Source organism: Pongo pygmaeus, chromosome 16 (genome assembly GCF_028885625.2).
Source record: "Pongo pygmaeus isolate AG05252 chromosome 16, NHGRI_mPonPyg2-v2.0_pri, whole genome shotgun sequence".
Classification (NCBI taxonomy): Eukaryota; Metazoa; Chordata; class Mammalia; order Primates; family Hominidae; genus Pongo; species Pongo pygmaeus.
The window spans coordinates 43,720,497-43,740,932 of NC_072389.2; the positions used below are offsets into that span (position 1 = coordinate 43,720,497).

At 42.2% G+C, this 20,436-nt stretch overlaps 1 protein-coding gene across 4 annotated transcripts in view; it reads right to left on the reverse strand.

The window, feature by feature from the left end:
• The window catches only part of RASGRP1 (RAS guanyl releasing protein 1), a 79,438-nt gene that overhangs the window by 35,047 nt on the left and 23,955 nt on the right, over positions 1–20,436 (reverse strand). For 3 of the 4 annotated variants that reach the window (XM_054450646.2, XM_054450647.2, XM_054450649.2), the window contains exon 3: positions 6,238–6,343. In XM_054450646.2, coding sequence (XP_054306621.1) covers positions 6,238–6,343 — 106 coding nt within the window. Of the gene's footprint in view, positions 1–5,721; positions 6,202–6,237; positions 6,344–20,436 lie in introns of those variants that run through there. The other variant, XM_054450648.2, reaches the window with a different exon arrangement.

Below are 20,436 nucleotides of genomic sequence, written 5' to 3' on the forward strand. Positions count from 1 at the left end.
AGATAAATGGAAAAAAATGTTCATCTATTTGAAGAGTCAAAGAGATGAGAACTCCAATGCAGTGATGAGCCTGAATAGGTCCTGCCATTTCCCATCAACAGACTGAGGCATTAGGCTATGTGGGCTGTGTGCCCGCCCGTAAAGGCCATGCCTTGTTTTCCTTCTAAAAGCTGTGCATAATGACTACAATATAGGGTTCAGTGAATTCCAGCTGGGCCCATGAGAGGAATCCAGTGAACAACCCAGCAAACATTTTAATTAACTGGGACAGGACTGGTCTTCCTTCTGTGGGTGTATATATTTTAACCTTTGGAAAATTTAGAGTTAAATAAAGAAAAGTAAAAGAGAGTCAAAGTCATAGTACTGATCTTTTTTGTTAGGAAGGAAATCTGTGCATTTTGAAATTGTATATGCTTGTAATGTTTAAAAGCATATTAGAATGATAGCCTTGAAACTTCAATTTGCAATATATAATTAAGTGCTTTAGACTTGTGGTTTTAAATTGAAACCTTATTAAGTTTATGCATAGCTTTGGAACATCTAAGATAATGATAGCTTTACTGTTTATAAATTTAATCTATCAGAGTTATAAAAAACTATTTAGAATTTCAGGGAGGTATCTGAAGCACTTAAAATTATCTAAGATATAAAATGCAGAACCGTAGTTTAAAATCATTGGAAATATTTAATTAACATTATTCAAATTAATGAAACATTTTTCAAAGTCCCTTAAAAATGCTTGCTGAAAGATGCTAGACTTATGGAAACAGTAAGATTTGCAAGCTAAACTTGAAACCCTAAACAAGAACTATGGTTATAAAATTTGTAATTTTAATAAAATGACTTCTAGTTTTAAAAATTAAATTTTAATACATATACTGCCTATAAAATCTGCCCTTTAGATCAGAGCACCAAAACAAAACAAAAACCCACAAAACCCTACACATTAACAAAGGTAACTGACATAAAAATAAGTGCAGGGAACTGGCAAACTTCATGAAGTAGAAAGTTTTTATGCCTGCCTTTCTTTGGGTAGAAAAGTAGAAGTGAGAATGAGATGGCTTTATGTTTCTTTATGCCACATCACTAAGAAAATGCATCACTTCAATGCAAAGAGATTCAGGCATAAGGCACATAGATAAATACCTCTCAGATTCTATATTTTTATCATTTGTTCTACTTGTTGAAATTTTTATTCTTCCATTTTAAAGGGGAAGGCACAAAGACCACACTTCTGTTTTAAAGCTAAGTAGATACATTAAATCGACATGGTGACTTTTACTGTGTGATTCGCCTTCTCCCAGTGGCTCCTTATCCTTCCCTTCAAAAGTATACTCTGACAGTGCACGCTGGCTGCATGTGGCGCAGCGTCAATGGTGTAAATCCAGTCAGTCTACACGTGAGTGCTGAGCCTGGGCGTCATTCAGAGGTCCTTAGAGCCCCTATGCCATGGCAAAGGCTGCCCCCCGACAGGGAGCAGGGCACCCTCTTTCTCACTTCATTCAGAAGCTGAAACAAACACCAGCACATGCAGGCTAAATAGTAAGAGGCTCAGGCATCTGCTGATCTTGGTAAACTTCAATGTTTGCTGGAACCCTCAGACCCCATACCTTTTTCTTCTCTTCATAGCTAGTACTGTGGCTATAAAGTACCAGTACAGTTCTGACTGTACTTTTCAGGCATCTAAACTATTCAAAGCATGTTTTCAAATTTATCCCTCTCTTCTTTTCACAATGGAAATCAGGAGGCCATCTGAGCTTATTTAACTAAAAATTCTATTACTTCCAGGTCAGAGAACAGGGAAACTAAGCGTAAAGAAAGAAAATAATTTTGCCTTCAATGTTTAACCTGGCTTTCATTACAGGAGTATTATTTCATACTCTCAGAATCCCTTTCCCTACCCCAGGTTACATCTTCACCTGAGCAAAGTCCAGATATCACACGTAAAAGTTCTTGTAAATATAAAAAGTATCCCAATGTTTGCACCCATAGTAATGCAACATTTATTGTGTCCTACCATGAAACAGCCACTAAACTAAGTTCTAGATACAAAGATAAATAAGCCTTGCTCCCTGCCCTTGAAAGACAGAGTCCAGCCGGGGAGACGACACACAAATAGGTAAGTTACAGTGTATGTACTTTAAAAATACAAAAATATTTATATCTTTCTTAATTTGTCATTCAATCAATTTTTCAGTACCCTTGCAATCTTTTATATTAGTAACCAAATTGAAATCACAGCAGCTAGACACAAACGTTCTGCACTTTACTTGAAATGGCCATCTACAAAGACCAGAGTACGTAGGCATTACATTGCAAAACGGACTGAAGTTTAGGTAGATACATTTATTTAGCTAACAGAATAAAAACACTTCACACTTTCTGCGAGTTTTTCAACGCAGACTACATCCAGGCCAGAGATATGAGAAACGCACTTTGACTTAAGCAGTACCAAACTAAAATCAAAGGAATTAAATAGATTGTCAATCAATAATACTATTTTAAAACACTAGAAGTATTTTTAAAAGGGGAGAAGGGCTAGAAAAGTCTGGAAAAGCTTCCCAGAAGGGTCTTGAAAGAGCTTCTAAACAAAGAGGGTAGAAAGGCTTTCAAGGCACAGGAATGAAAAAAGGCCCCATTACATCCAGTATATTGAGAAGTTCAGTGAGGAAGGGAAAGGGTTTCTCAGAGAGCTACGGAATGAAGCAGGAAAAACTCTCTGGGGACAGACTGAGGCGGCCCTTTTCCTGGCAAGCTAAGGAGTTGACATTAACTCCGTAGTCTGCAGAGGCTCAGAGGCAATGGCCTGCCCAATTTGCTTTGTAGGAAAGAATTTCAAGGGTAGCTACCATGAGACGGGGTAGACGGACCATGCAGATACAAAGACTGGAGTGGGACAGTGGTTCAGGAGACGGACCACGGAGACGTGAACTAAGGCATGGTATGGGAACAGAGAGCAGACACCAGATAAGAGTCATTTCTGAAGTAGAAACCCTAGGATCAGGTGACAGACTGTAGGAGGTGAAAGCAGAGGAGAAGTCAAGAGTGTTTCTGATGTTACTGGTTTAGGCAAGAATAGATACTAACACTATTAACTGAAATTGACCATGAAAACACAGTCATGTGCTGCATAACATTTTGGTCCATGACGGACCACATATATGACAGTGGTCCCATGAGATTACAATGAAGTTGAAAAATTCCTATTGCCTCGTCCTGTCTTCATAATCCTGACCCAATATAGGCCTAGGCTACTGTGTATATTTGTGTCTTAGATTTTGACAACAAAGTTTAAAAAGTAAATAAACATTAAACATTTTTAAAACAGAAAAAAGCTTACAGAAGAATATAAAGAAAATATTTTTGCACAGCTGTACACTGTGTAGAGTCAAAGTTTTAAAAATTAAGTTTGTAACATAAAGTCACAGTAAGCTAAATTATTATTGAAGAAAAAATTGTTTTTATCAATTTAGTATAGCCTAAGTGTATAGTGTTTATAAAATCTACAGTTATGTACAGTAATGTCCTAGGCCTTCACACTCACTCACCACTCACCCCTGACTACCCAGAGCAACTTCCAGTCCTGCAGGCTCCATTCATGATAAGTGCCCCCCTATACATATCATTTTTTAATCTTTTATACCATATTTTTACTGTACTTTTTCTATGTTTAGATACATAAATACTTGCCATGTGCTACAACCACCTACAGTATTCAGTACAGTAACCTGCTGTACAGGTTTGTAGCCTAGGAGCAACAGGCTGTACCATCTAGCCTAGAAGTGTAGCAGGCTATGCCATCTAGGTTTGTGTAAGTACACTCTGCGGTGTTCACACAATGACAAAGTCGCCCAATGATGTATTTCTCAGAACGTGTCTTAGTTAGGCAAAACAAGGCTTTACTGGTGTCAAAGCAGAATTAATGAGGTAGTGGCTGTGGGTGGGGACAGTGGGCTAATGAATATATTAAAGTCTTAAGGGTTACCAGGACACACTGGTATAAACCTAAGAAAAATGGTTTAGGTTAGATGGCTGGGTGCAGCGGCTCATGCCTGTAATCCCAGTACTTTGGGAGGCTGAGGTGGGAGGATGACCTGATGCCAGGAGTTTGAGACCAGACTAGGCAATATAGGGAGACCCCTCTCCCCGCACCAATTTCCAAAAAAAAAAAAAAGCAAAGGTTTAAGTTAGAGAAATCCAGACTCGAAAGTCACCATCAGCACAGAAGAATGGTGGAAACAGTGGTAGAAATTCTGATGAGAAATCACCCACAGAAAGGAAGCTGAGTGAGAGGAAAACCAGGACATTACACCTATATGTAAGCAGAGCTCAAAGAAGCCTCTAGATGAAAAGCTGGAGAAGGCCCAACCCAAGAGGTAGGAAAGCCAGGAGGGTGTAGTTCCGCGAGCCCTGGAGGGAGAGCTGGGAGGAGAACGGGGTTGTCAGTCATGCCTAATGCTTCTGGGGGTCAGTGGAAACAAGGATGAGAAAAAGCCATTGGGCTTTGCAATTAGGAGGTTACTGGTAACATCAGAGGAAAGTTCAAATACTGGGGGCCAACTTAACACAGTTATGAAGTGAGGAGGAGTAAAGAGATTGGAGATAGTGAGTGTAGACTATTTTAAGACGCTTTCACATCAAATTTTTAACCCTAACAATGGAATGAAGGGGAGACAGGGTTAAGAGTTGATTTTTAGATGAGGAGACTTGAATGTGTTTTAGGCAGACGCGGGGCAGATGCCATTGAAGAGGTAGAGTTTGAAAGTATAGGAGGGGCGATAGCTGGTGGAATAAGATTCTGTGAGAAGTACGAGGGACCATGGGAAGGGAGGGAGTCTGCTCCAATATGTAGGCAGCCAGTAGTGCACTAAGGGCAGGAACCCCAAGGTACAATTTTCTTTTTTTTTTTTTTTTCTTTTTTTGAGACAGAGTCTCACTTCATTGCCCAGGCTGGAGTGCAGTGGTGTGATCTCAGCTCACTGCAACCTCCACTTCCCAGGTTCAAGTGATTCTCCTGCCTCAGCCTCATGAGTAGCTGGAATTACAGGCATATGTCACCACGCCCGGCTAATTTTCATATTTTTAGTAGAGATGGGGTTTCACCATGTTGGCCAGGCTGGTCTCAAACTCCTGACCTCAAGTGATCTGCCCACTTTGGCTTTGCAAAGTGCTGGGATTACAGATGTGAGCTACTGTGCCCAGACACCCCAGGAACAATTTAGTCCCTAGGCCAACAAACAAGTTTTTAGGGAGGAATATTTAATCACTGACGTTGTTTATAATCACTGGTACATGAAATTAATAAGAAGTAGACACTGAGTTGGTTTCACGATGGTTTAAAATTCTCTGCAGAAGAGGCACCCACTTATTACCTACACCTCTTATTTATGTGCACTTCTCGCAATGCTCCCCCGCTTTGTGTGCTACTGGAAAACACCTCCTTTGAGACGAGAGGTAAAGATTCATGAGTAGGTATAGATAAGGGATTCAGTCCTGATGGTTTTTATTTTTTCTGTGTGCTGTAAGATGAAACGTGGGGAATTAGGAGAGTGGAAAAGTGTTAGAGCAGCTACAAGTCATGACACAGTACCAGGGACCTGCGCCTTGGGTGCTAAACGGTCTCACTCCGCCTACAACTCTTCTTTTGTGGGGGCTGCTGCTTACAGTGTCATCAGTGAGAAAAAGCAAGCAGGAGCTTTCTCCTCCCTACTTGATTCATACCCCATAATAAGGTTAAAATCCAGCAGGTTTTGCTTGGCACATAGTCAATCCTCCTGCCTGAAGCAAATAAGGCACCAGCAGACTCTCCAGATGCTGTGGCACTGGGAATCTTTCTTCAGAACCTGGAGAAAGTTGAAGAATTGGACAGGAAGGCCAGAAAGAAATTTATCCTTGAGTCATGCTTGCACCTTTGTCAATTTGCACAGGATGAATATCTATTTTGGACACTCTACAGAAAAAAATATTTTTTACTATTAAGAGCCTGAAGATTGTGCTTGCATACTGATTTCTTTGACCACCCCCCAGAGCAATCAGCATCAATAACATTGCCCTACCCAACAGAGGATACACAAACACACCCCCCACACATGCACCCATACCCCTGAAAGGACATATGGACCTATTTGCCACTCAGGGTTATTCCAAACAAATAAAAATAAAAGCATACTTCAAATTTCAAGCTACTTTTTGGGTGGATCCCATTTTGGGATTGCCAGTCACTATGTTAAAGGATATAGGGTGATAACTTTTTGGAGCAGTTCTGCAGAGGAGATGATAATTCGGTGCATGGTCAGCATGACTTGCAACAGTTGGTTACTTCGACACAGGTTTCCATCTGCATCTGAAAATATAAAGAGCAGCACCTGAGTTAGGCCCTGGAGGGAAATTAGTCACCTGGTAGACACCTGCAACCCCTCCGTGACTCAGGTGCAATCCTTCAGGCACAGTGATTTTCTTCCACTGCCCCTAGCACCACCCCCCTCTGTTTTTCTCATCCTCCTGCTACATTCTTCCCTTGCAGAATGTCCATTTTGATGCTCATTAACTACCGCTTTTCCTCTCCACAGTGGTAAAATCGGGAAAGGGATAAAATCTGCATCAGCATACTTGAGTCTCACTGAAAGCAGAAGCAGATCCAGGTTTTGTGGGGCCTAAAGTTCATATAACTGGTTGGGGGGTGGGCAGGGAGAGAATTCTGTGGGGTCAGAGTGAGAAAAGTTGGTTTTTAATAGATTGCAGTTAAAATATCTTACTTTTACAAATTTTACAAAAACAAATGACCATATGAATACATTTCTAGGGCCCTCCCATGGCCTTGGAAGGGGCTTATGCAAGTGAGGAGCCCTGAAATATATGCTTCTCCAGTTTTATGGTTAATATGCCTCTGGATGGAAATAAAAGACGACTATGGGCAAACATTACATTTTAAGATTGCAAATGGATTACAAGTACTCATGATGATTTGTATTAAAGAACATGGTTAGCTAGGTTTTCTAAATCCCAGCTGGCACCAAATAATAAGATGCATTTATACACTGGCATTGGGTAAAAAGATTCCCCTTGGAGTGGTTTTCAAAATCTTTTCAACATTTATGGCATGAAGTGTTAGGAGCTGTGCTGGTTATTCTCTGCCAGATCTATTCTTTCACCATGAAAAATATCAGCCCACTCACTTGCCAGCTGGCTTCCAGTTGGGTTTAGCCATTGGGAAGCACCAGCAAGAGATGGGAGTGGAGGGAAGTCAGGATATTTGTTTTTTATTCCCTCTCTGCACTGACACCACTCCCCTGACAATGACTACATATCTCTTCAACGAATGATCGTGCTGGTTGGTCCTCCTTTCACGGCACCAGCTCTCGTTGGATCTAATACTATTAATCTCCTTTGGCCCCCTGGCCCCAAGGGTGGTAATGACTCCTGACTGTTGATAGTTTCTGGATACATCTCTTAATTCCACTCTCATCTCTGTAAATAGTCCCTTCATTACAGTGTCTTCATTTATACGAACTGAATTCTGTTCCAGACTGGGAACTTCAATTATTCAAGGCAAGAGTATCAAATGAAAGAATATACATGAATTGTTTTGTCATCTGTATTGCTCTTTAAAATTATATTAAAGGGGTTATCATGTTCATTCTGTTTCAAATGTACCAAATGGTAAATGAAGGACACAGTGCTTTTGGGCTCAGGAATCAGAAGTCTTGGCTCCTCAAATGATGACCTAAAGTTATATCTCATTGAGAAAATATAAGTGGCTGGGCACAGTGGCTCATGCTTGTAATCCCAGTGCTTCGGGAGATCAAGGTGGGAGGATCGCTTGAGGTCAGGAGTTTGAGGCTGCAGTGAGCTATGATAACACCACTGCACTCTGTCTGGGTGACAGAGCGTGAGCCCCTCTCAATAATCAAATTGTACATACTAAAATATATATATATATGTCTATGTAAACTGACAGTGTCTTTCATCTTCCCATCCCCAAATCCACCATTTCACTGGTACTCTGTTGCCCTTACCCCCTGCCCTCTTCTGTTAGCATGGAAGGCCAACACTTCACTGTGCTCTGGGTCTCCCCCTTTCTCAAGAACATTGAATCCTGCATTTGTCCATTTTCTCTCCCACAATATCAACTTTTCTCTCTGTGGGTTTATTTCCATTGTCACTGAAATATGCCTCTGCATCTCCAATTCAAAACCAAATAAAACAAAACAGAACCTTAAACTCTCATCCTCTCTAGCTACTTATTTCTCCATTCCCATTTTTAGCAAAACCTCACTGTTATCAGTTTCTTTTCTCCCATTCACTTTTCAATCATTCCATTTGACTTCTGTGTCCATTATTCCACTAAATCTTTTATTTTCAAAGTTACCAATCAGCTCCACACTGCCAAATCCAATAGTTACTCCTTGATCCTTATCTTACTTTATGACTCAGTAGTATTCAACCCAACACAACCCAAGTTGACGACTCTCTTTCCTGGAACACTTTCTTCTCTTGCCTTCCATAGCATCACACTCTCTCAGCCTCTCTCTCAGGCTCTTCTTCTGTCTCTTCTTTTTCTGCTAAGCTTTTAAATGTCAGCATGCTCTGTGGTTGAGTCCTCCCGCTTTTTCTTTTATTTATTTTTTGACAGTTTTTTAAATTTAAAACTTCTTAAATTTTAAATTAAAAATAAAACACTTTCACTTCTATTTTCTAGATGAACTCATTTAGTCCCTTGGCTAAAATACCATCTATATGCTGATGACTGCCCAACTGGTATCTTCAGCCTTCACTACCCAATTAGTATGTCCAGCAGCCTACCTGGCAAATCCAATTCAACGTCTAAGTTCAAACTTAACTCATTCAAACAAAACTCCTGACCTCTCCCTCCCGAGTTCATTGTTCCTCCCATCTTCCTCATCTCCAGAAATGGCACCACCAACCATCCTCTCAGTTACCCCAACTAAAAACCTAGGCATTATCCTTTATTTCTCATGTTCCTTCACAGCCAATCCATCAGGAAGTCTTGATTCTACCTCCAATATATATCTCAAACCTGTTCATTTCTCTGCATCCTTGGCCTCACCCTAGTTGTAGCCACCATGATGCAATGACTTAATCGACCTCCTTGCTTCCACTCTTGTCCACCTACAATCTATTCCCTATACAGAAGTCAGGAGGAACTCCTAAAACCTATAAATCAAGTCATGCACTTAGTACACTTCAGTGGATTCCATTCCACTTAGAATAAAACGGACTCCTTACTGTGGCCAAAAGAGCACTACATGTCCTGGCCTCTTTAAGTATCATCCACTTCATTTCATACCACATTACTCCTCTCCACACCTCTAATTGTACCTCGAACACTCCCAGCTTATTCCTACCTCAGGGCCTTTGCGTTTGCTATTTTCTTCAATGTAGTCTTTCTTCCCTTGAATTATTGATGTCATTTTGGTCTTAGTTTCAATGTCACATCCTCAGAGAAGTCTTTTCTAAACTACCTAAGGTATTCCTTAACCTGCCTGAGTTTTCTCGTAGTACTTACCATTATCTGAAGTTATCTGCTTTATTTATTTAATTTTTTATTTTCTAAATCTCCAGTAGAATACAAGCTTCATGAGACCTGGGCCTTGTCCATTTTTTCCACAACTATATTTCCAGGGCCTAGAATGGTACTGACACATGATTCAGTCAACATTTCTTGAGTAAATGAGTGAACTATATCGAATAGGAAACACGTTAACTTTTCACATATATTTAGAAATTGAGTTTGCTTTCGTCATTACCTATTTCATTTGTGAAATGTAATATACACATTTATTTTCTTCCTGGTCACAGTTTGCAAAAGAAATTCAAAGTTACAATTTGGTAAATCATTTTTATAAAGTGTTCATCTAGCTTGGTTATAGTTTTGTAAATCTTTCATTAATTCTTCTAAACTTGTACTCTGTCCAGGTAGGGTTAGTAATTACTTTATGTTTTCTGGCCCCAGATAATTTCCATAATAATTATTTCTTGCCACAAAAATTCTGCATAACCAACCACCCCAAAACTCAGTGCCTTAAAGCAGTAATCACTTACTTTTGCACAAGTTTCTGTGAGTTGGTTAGAATCAGCTAGTGCAGGCTGGGTGCTGCTGGGGGCCCTAGCCTACATGCCTCCCTGCTTCCTTGGGTCAGTAGGCTGGTGGGGGTAGGTTATCTCATGATGATGGCAGAACACTGAAGAGTAACTGGAAATACCCAGGGCCTCTGAAGCCTAGGTTTGGAGCTGGCATGCTGTTTCTTCTGACTCATTCTGTTGGCCAAAGCAAGTCACACTACTGAATATAAAGTCAAAGGGCAGGAACTGCAAAGTCACATGGAACATATCACCGACACAGAGAAGGTAAAAAGTCAGGGGGCAATAATGCAATCAAACCTACCACAGTTACAAGGGGTGGCTTTTCAATGCAGCATTTGACAATACAGTCTTTACAATGTACCCTTCCTCACAGGTAGCAGTGTTCATATTCCTGAACACTGTGGTGAAACTACAGTGAAAAGAAGAAACTGTGAAATATACTTGTGGGGTATGCATTAGAATGTTCACAAGAACCATGGACAAAAGCCAGCTTATTCAGTATGGATAGCATCTAAAACTTGCCATCTCAACTTTCCTTTATGGCTGGCTAGCATCTTCCCATGGATGCTCATATGTGAGGAAAAGGGACTTAGACGTGTCCTGGGTGAGATCAAAACCAAGTCACCTATGGAAGGATTCCAGGAACCAAAGGGTTTACCACGAAGAAAACTTGGGGAAGAGATTAAAATTGTCTTCAAATATCTGAAGTGTTCTTTGTGGGAGCTGGTTTAGACTTGTTCCATGGGGCCACAAAAGGCAGCACCAGAGTAGATGGATAGAAATTATAGGAAATAGGATTGGGCACAACATGTGGCAGAAAATTCTAACCATCAGCACTGTCTAATGATGGAAGCACTGCCATCACAGAGATGTTAAAAAAGAGCCCGAAGAGCAACACTTAAGAAGCATTATTGTAACTAGCATAGCAGCTATCATTTATTGAAGCCCTACTAAATACCAGGAGCTGTGCTAAACACTTTAACCATGTTCTAACTCTCAACAACAAGCATTGTTCACAACTCACAGCGGAGGAAATCAAAGCATAGAGAGATTAGGTAATTTGTTCTAGGTCAAAGGGACAATGGGTGGAGGAGCTGGGACCTGGCCCAAGGTCTGTCTGATTCCAGAGCCCCTTCTCTTTCCACTATACCTGGCTGCATGCTGAGTCACCATTTGTCAGGATAAGGAATTCAAGAATAAAGTGGAAGCTGAGCTTTACGAACTCTTCCAGTCCTTATGGCTACAAGTCTAAGAAATCTCACTAAGGTCACAGCCGCTGCACATTTCATGAAATAGCTTTTGTACTCTGGTGATTTCTGAAAAACTCTTGTGAACTTTGGTTGACTGATACTAATGTTAAAAATTGCCTTTAAGAACTCAGGGTTCTGTGCTTAAGATTCACAATCATATCCACACTTCACCTTTACCTTGCACCGCTTCTTCCACAGAGTTTCAGTGACGTTCCCAAAGTACGGCTTGTTAATCCTCACATGGTCTCTGTGGGAGTGAGTGCTGGCAAATGGTAAGGCTGGCAGAGGATGACTCACTCAGCAAAGGGAGGCAGAGATGTGGTTAGGGAAAGGGCAGACAGAAACACTCTCTCTCTACACCCAGTCCAGAACTCCGAGGTAACTCCTCTCCAGTCCTGGTTCTACTTTTCAACGAGAGAATGGTTCCGTGTAGTCACTTGCCCTCATTCCCACCACCAGCTCTCCCACACATAAGCTCCAGCTTCTATACAACCTCATCAGGAATAAGTCCCTTCCTGCCTGCTCATTCCGTAGAGCATGCTCTTCTTCCTTTTTGAGAGGAAGAGGCTCCCTTTGAAAGACAAGATTTTCAAAGTGGGTGGTCAAGGAAGATCTACCTTCCAGGCTGCTAGATTTTATTTTCATATTTTGAGATAATTGCTGCAAGCTGATTTAAATATTTCAAAGAATAATTCCATTTTGTTTTCATCTTTAGGCTTTTTAAAATGCAGGGTGTCATACTAAAAATTCTAATAAGTAAAATGTGCAATGCATAATAAAATGTGCATATTTTTTCATTACCATCTGCTTCTCCTTACACTTACAGGAAAAGACTTCTTTAAAGGGTTGAAGCCTCAGTGGGGTACACAATGTTGATCTTACATGCTCTGCCATTTGACTAGGGGAGTGATGTACGCTGCTAGAGAAGCGTATTAATTAAAGACTCACCCAACCTGCAGACCACTTGCTCAAGAAAACAGAAAAACTAAGTGGATTCTGGAGAGTCATCTGTCTCTGGGCCAACAGCCTATTTTCCACCATTAGACTCAGTGCTGGCATCCCATCATTTATGAGATCACAATCAGGGTGGAAAAGGCTAGCCATCTTCTACCTCTTCTTTCTATCCAAATGCATTATTCCCTCCTAAAACCATCACAGGTAAGTGGTTGTCTGGCTTCTACTTGGACCCCTCCAATGACAGGACACGGCTTCCTAACTATTCTATATAGCAACTGTTCATTCTACTTCAAGTAGAAATAATTTTTGACACCACTAACCAACATTGATAATGAATCCACCCTATGGAAAGCACTGTCCTAGGTACTAAAGGAGATCTGAAGAACTATATGAAAACTGCTGTCATTGCCTGAAATAAGCTGCTTGCCTCTGAGAGAGAAGACCTGCTCCCTGATGATCAGAGTCTCGTGAGAGAAAACTGGAAAAGGGTGGTGATGCAGACCCTGCTCATTGCTGATAAGAGGTGGGGGCCAGCTTTCCTACAGTGAAGGCTTGTCTGGGGGATGAGATGGAAACGCCTTGCTGCAAGATGAACATGAAACATGAAAACAAATGTCCAGCACCAGGCAGCAACTCCGGAACAGTCACTTCTTCTCCTTTGTTTTGGTTTCCAAGGAAATCTCTTGATGTGTGAAGGGATTTTGAGTGTACCAGAGACAGATCAGTATATGAAGGATAGGCAAGCTGTCAGCATTGAGGGCCTAACATGAAATAACAGGTGTGCCACAACCAGAGGCCAGAGGGTGGTAATGGGAAAGCTAGGATCAGAAAATCTAGGGGCAAGGTTAGAGCAGAGCCTGTGGTAAGGCTGCGGTTGATAATGGAGGTCAGTATCTCCAGAAACATGGTTAGGCTGGGTCTAGGTTGAACCTGGTAGGTACACACACAGAATTCTAAATAAATAACTATGTGATAAATATTCCAAAGAAATAAAACCTACTTGTCAGCAAGACTATTACATTCATTAAATCCTGTTTGGAGACTGTATAAAAATTGGCAAGCTGAAAATAAGCTCAGTAGTTTGTTTTCTGGTGGTTGTTTGTTTAGTTTTTTAGAGCTGAGAGCAGCAACTTAGGCAGGAAGTACATGTGAAGAAACAATGTGGTGACACAAACTTTGAACTTGTATACCTTCTATGACCTGAGCCACTTCATACGTATCACCAAGGCTACTTTGGTCTCTGTTAGTCCCCAGCCCCTCAAGACTCAGGGGAGGAGAACAATCAGGAGAAAGCAAGTGGTCTGCTCAGGATTAAGTCCCGCTTTGCAGGGAAAGTGAGAATCCATTATGGTTGCCACCAGCAGGATGCTTGCAAGAGTTTAATGAAAAGCTCTCCTGGGAGAGAAGTGAAAGGAACCTTGGTTTGTAGTGTTCAGGTATTTGCATGGTGTAAATACTTCCACTATGGCCAGTTTCAAGCTACCAACATCAAGTCACTGAACATGCACCTAAGAAGAGATGGTTGCAGTCAGCTCTCAGGACAGGTGTAGGCCACCTCCAGCATGCACCCACAGCAGCTGCAAGCCTCCTCAAGAGGGCTGGTGCTTGCTGGGCTTCCTTTCGTATTCCTTCCTTCCTTGCTCCCCAGGTGTTCCTGAACCCATTCCACTCCTCATCTCACTCCTAATCTCATGCCCTCTGGGCCTTGCCCAATGACTGGACAGTTAATCCAGATCAACAAATTCCTCTGCAGGAGACAAGGACTTCAAGGGTGAATCCTTTCAGAGAAATACACATTGCAACAGCAGTTTCTTGAAGTGGTTGGTGCTCTAAACCAAGAACAAAAATGTTAATATAAGGTGAGAATTTGGGAGAAGGGAAGCTCAGTTCCTTGTAAAGATTGTCCTGTTCTTCTTCTTTCTGGGGTAACCTGGTATGTCGTACCCTGGCCCACGTAGGACAGCCTGCCATATAGTTAGACTAGTGTCTATTTCTTGTCATATTATGGTGTCCAGGAATTTATGGAGCTCTGAATATCTTGGTTACAATTGGCTTTTAGTTATTTACTTGTAATGGCTGGGGGACACCATAACATGGACAATACACAAGCTTTGATTAACCCTGACCTGCAATTTCAAACTTTTACAACAGGCCTTTAAGTGGAGTCTTACCAAAGCAGGAGAGGTGCTGGCCAGGCTCATCTCTTCTCTCCCACCCAACTGCTGGGGCAGTGATGACAGCTGGTGCCACAACCAAGGCCACAGACACAGAAGAGGGAAAAATCTGGTTAACCCACCCCCAGACAAAGATGATTTGTTCTAACCAAGCCTCCCTCAGCTCCTGTTGCAGAGAAGCCAACGTGGAAAAGACTTGAAGGAAAAGAACCGTGCTTCCTCCATCTGTTCTATTGATATTCATTGTCCTGCTGGCCAGAGTAGCAGAGCAGGAAGGAGGAGCAGGCCTTTCAAGTTGCACAGCATCTAGGTACACATGAACAGACCTGTACAAAAGGAGCACATGCCCACACAAACCATCCCTGAAGCAAGCGAGTGGCTGAAGAACCACACTATTCTCTCTGGGTGAGAACACCTGATAATGATATGTTACGTTTTTGTGGCACTTAGGTTCAACAAACAGCTTCACGTGTGTTGAACATTTGCATTGTACAGCAGCTCAATGCAGCAGCAGGACCATGGGCTGAAATTTCAAAATGAGAAAACTGAGGCAACATGCCTCAGCCATGGTGAGTAGAGGAACCTCCAAAAGAAGGGCCCTCTCACTCCCAGCCCAAGGCTCTTTCTTTGGCATGTCCTTCTCCTCGGGGCTTAGGAGGTAGGTAGGAATATACTGGGAAGAGCTCTACCATTTTGGCCATCCATGTTATACGGCTGAACCTCTCACCCACACCTCTATTCTTTCTTCCTCCCCAGGAAGCCCTACACCCCCAACAGACCCACCCAGCCCTTCTCACTGGAATTATGGTACATACTTTAAAAATGTCCTTAGAGAGCCTAACCCTTAAACCCACCACTTTTCATGACATCAACACAAGGCAGCTATTATTGGCACCATTTACTCAGAGACTCTGTGAGCCAGTGGCCAGGGGGTGAAAATGCCAGGTCCCATAAGAGCCCACAGTGCCTGTGCTGGCCCATCTCTCCCTCTTCCCACAGCAGAAGCAGTCTCTACTGCCTCAGCCAAACCAGACATCAACAGAAACGCTCCTCCCTGGGCATGGCTTTCCTTCCAAAGTGTGAAGCTCTATGTAAAGAATGACCTAGATTTTTTGGATGAGCAATTGAAGTCTATAAATGTCTAACCAAGTGCATGAATTGCCTAAAGTGAGAAAGAGCTTTTAGCTGTATTGTCTCTGCTAAGCAAGACAGCTGGCCTTCCTTGGGGATTGCAGTCTCGATCTGGACTTGTCATGTCTGAAGAATCATGAGTCTGAGAAGTCAGGAGGGAAGTTGGTCCTCTTCAGTTCTGGAAATTGGACACAAGTCTGTGGGTGGGGTTTGGGGACTGGGGCTAGGAAATAAACAGAAGGGCAGGGAGGAGGTACTGCAAGTCCCGGGCAGACCCAGTGAGCTGACTCTGGGACAACGCCATGACTTCAAACTCTAACAGCATTTGTTGAAGTCAGTGCCAACTGAATATACCCGGTGGCTACTTCTTCTGGGTCCCATCGAACTCTCTAGGAACAATTGAATTATCTGGCTGGGTAGTTATGCTACAGTTTGATTCTTTGATGAGCTGCCATGCACGCAACCCCATGGCTCACAGACATTGACCATTCCCATGCAGCACTATAGGAATGAGCCAGGCAAGGGAAGAAGGAGCAGTGGGGCCCTAGCTTCCCAGAGGGACACAGAGAGCTGTTAGCAGCTTGCTGGGAGGAGGGCTGGCAAATGGCCAGTGGACCCAAAGAAAAAGAAATAAACAAACTGGGAAGAAAATCTGGGTCAGGCTCTTACCTTGCTCACTGGAGCATATTTCTATCATGTCATTCTTATCTATTAAATTCTTGGCCTTTTTTGCATATTTTCAGACATACCCAATAGGCACGAAGAAGCAACTTGGAGAACTTCCCAAATACTTACACAATAAAATAATATAAGGCCCATCTGAGAATTACTGGTTAGCCATGACCTCAGCCTTCCTCAGACAATTTTTCTCAATGAGTGACTTGGTCCCATCAGACCCACAAGCCTAGATAATAGATAACGTCATTCCAGTGCATGATGGAATTGTGGCAAACAGTGTATGCTGACATAAAATAGAAATCCACTGATCATAGTCTTATTGTAAAATATGCTTTTCACCATAGAAACTGTCCTTTAATTGCTTATAATTCTCTGCAATGAACAGTGTCAAACAAAAAAACATCACATCACCATGTAGGGTAAAAAGTAACTGAACAGAGTGTTTTGAAATCAGATAGAAATTATTCTGAAAGTTTCCTCACCCCTTCTTTGGTTGCGGTTAGGATTAGATGATGTTTGATTAAATACATAAAAATGCTTAGAAAACTGTGAAGCACTATAACAGTGATGAATTATTCTTATTTCTCTTGCTAGATTTAAGCACTATTTTGTTTTTTTTTTTTCTTTGTTCTGATTCATCCTTGGCTATTCCAGACTGGGACCATGATTTTTTGTCCCTTAACTATAACCACTACTCAAGGAGTGGCTGTCCACTGTAGTTTATCACTGTGCCAGTGAGACTGGACTTGATTTCCCTCAAGCACGGGGTCCTCCTTGGCAGTTAGTTGGTTCTGTGTTAGTCCATTCTTGCATTGCTATAAAGAAAATATAATTTATAAAGAAAAGAAATTTAATTGTTTCCTGAATAGGAAACATAGCTGCATTTGCTTCTGGGAAGCCCTCAGAAAGCTTACAATCATGGTAGAGGGTGAAAAAGCAGGCACGTCACATGGTGAAAGCAGGAGCAAGAGGGAGAGGGAGGAAGTGCCACACATCTGGCTGGGTAGTTATGCTACAGTTTGATTCTTTGATGAGCCGCCATGCACGCAACCCCATGGCTCATAGACATTGACCATTCCCATGCAGCACTATAGGAATGAGCCAGGCAAGGGAAGAAGGAGCAGTGGGGCCCTGTCCTAGCTTCCCAGAGGGACACAGATCTCATGAGAACTCACTGTCATGGGGACAGTACCAAGAGGAGGGTACTAAACCACTCATGAGAAACCTACCCCCATGATCCAGGCATCTCCCACCAGGCCCCACCTCCAACATTACATTTCAACATGAGATTTGGGCAGGAACAACATCCAAACTATATTAGTAGCCTTCCAAGCTTCCCTTCAATCCTAGGTTTTAAGCGCACTCCCCCAACTCTAGAACCCTCCAGACAATCTTAGAGTTTACAGAGGTGCTAGACAGAAGTGTGCAGGAGGACCTGGAGAGCCACTCTGAAAGTGAGAACTGCACCGGTGAGTGAGGAATCTCTTACTATCCGAAGGAAAGAAACTGGTCTCTATTCAGTAGTCAAGAGCTGAATAGGAATGTGCTTCAAGGGGCTGGGCACGGTGGCTCACGCCTGTAATCCCAGCACTTTGGGAGGCTGAGGCAGGCGGATTACCCGAGGTCAGGAGTTCGAGAGCAGCCTGGCCAAAGTGGCAAAACCCCATCTCTACTAAAAATACAAAAATTAGCTGGGTGTGGTGGTGGGCGCCTGTAATCCCAGCTACTCAGGAGGCTGAGGCATGAGAATAGCTTGAACCTGGGAGGCGGAGGTTGCAGTGAGCCAAGATTGCACCACTGCACTCTAGCCTGGGGGATAGAGCAAGACTCTGTCTCCGTAAACAAAACGAAACAAAACAAAAAAGAATGTGCTTCAGAACATCCTAAGTCATGAATTGATGTGTTGTGTCACTGTCCTACAGAAATGGCCAAAATACAACACTGAAACTCACAATGTTGTTACTTATTGGAAGATGGGGAAGAGACCAGGAGAAATATTTGAGATTGTTGGAAGAAATGCAGCATCTAACCAGGAGAAATGAACTACATTCAAGGTTTAGCCACCCCCGGCTTCTCTTTTTGCTAACATACTTGGAGCACTTCCTGTGTACCAGAAACTGTTTCAAGAGAGCCTTTACATATATTAACCCTGTGAGACAGGTGCCATCTGACAGATGAAGAAACTGAGGCAAGGAAATAAGGTAATTTGTCCAAGTTTACACAGCTAGTAAGTAGTAGACCTGAGATTCAAACCCAGGCTGCCTGGCTCTGGGATGGCCCTGATTGTTTCTGAGCCTCAATTTGCTCTTTGCAGAATGAGAGCTTGATAATGTCTTTACACCCACCCCTCCCAGCAGAGAGAGAGTCCAGAGATGGTACTCAAGATAAGAAAAAAGTGTTAATATCTTTTGAGGAGAACAAGGTTCTGAACTGAGCTCACACCATGGATGTCTGGTTAACTTGTGGGTCCCAAATAGTTAGGCTGCCTGACAGTTGTCACGTAGGCACATGAAACCCTCACCCTGGTGCTGAAGTACTAATAACCTCTTATTTATTAGCATTTTATGAATTACCACTCTCTCCTCACACGTTGCCGCAACTGAGCCTCACAACTCTGAGAGATGGGTATTATTTGCATTATTTTATAGGTAAAGAAACAGAGAGTAAGGTGGTATGACTTGCCTAAAGTCACCCATCTTAGAGTGACAATGCTGTGACTTGAGTTCCAGTCTTCTGAGGTAAACCCTGCCCTTTCCACCAGATACCACTGCCTCTCACCCTGACAGTTGTAAAGATAAAAAGCACATCCTCTACCTGGGTATTGAGGGTTTCCAGAGCTGGCCTGCATGCTAAATGAGAATATAATAAATGCCACCATATGCTGAGCCATCCACCATGTGCCAGGAGTGAACTAGGCCATGTTACAGATATGCTCTCAATATTTACTACAATTCTGCATGATAGATGTTTTCTCTGTTTCACACATGAAGAAATAGAGTCAAGAGAGGTAAAAATATCTAGTCAATGTCCCACAGCTAGGAAGTAGCAAGAAGGGGCTACGAATTATCACCCTGGTTATTTTATCATTATGTTTTAAAGTTATTAATATCTATCATAGTCCTGCATTGCCTTTTTTATTTATTTATTTTTTTTTGAGACAAGGTCTCACACTGTTGCCCAGGCTGGAGTGCAGTGGTATAATCATGGCTCACTGCACACAACTTCTTGGGCTCAAGTAACCTTCCCACCTCAGCCTCTTAAGTATCTGGGACTATAGGCACACATCACCATGCCCGGCTAATTCTTTTTTATTATTATTATATTTTGTAGAGATGAGGTCCTGCTGTGTTGCCCAGGCTGGTCTTGAACTCCTGGGCTCAAGCGATCCTCCCACCTCGGCCACCCAAAGTTCAGGGATTATAGGCATGAGTCACTGTGCCCAACCCTGCATTGCCTTTTAAATGGGAATCCTTCAAGAGTAAGTAAAAGGGTTGTGTCTATTTTCTGTCCGTTCCCTACAGTCTCTAGTTCTCTGCTGTACACACTACACTGGGGCCATTTCCTTCATTTAAATCAAAGCATATAAGAACAAACGTTGACATTGACTGGCAACTACCGCTAAACACAAAACAGTAACTGGGCACTGAATATGAGGGAAGAGTGAAATGCATTTGGAAGAGAGAAGTAGCTAAGGATTTGTATCCCCAGGACCTGGAGACCTGAGGGCATGCGGGAAGGTGATGGTGAGGAAATTAAGACAGTTTTTAAGGAAGTAAAAGGGTAAAAAGAGGAGGCAAGAAACTATAAAGACAAAGCAGGGACTAAGATTTAGACTATCCCTTTAATCTATGTTAATGTCTCTGGCATTTAACTCCATTTACAGATCTAGGCAGAGCAGCTCCTTGCCATATGGTGACAATCAGATGAGTCTGAGATGCCCAGATATCTTTAAGGATCCTGAATTTTAAGGTCATTGTGCAATAGAACAAGGTGTCCTCAAATAAGGAAAACTTAGGTTAAAATTCAAAAAGCCTTGTTAGGTTTTTGTTTTATTTAGCTTTTCCAAAATATATGTACTGAAACACTGATATTTTTCAGGCCTAAAAAGGGGCCATCCTTGAAGGAGCTGATATTCTGAGTTT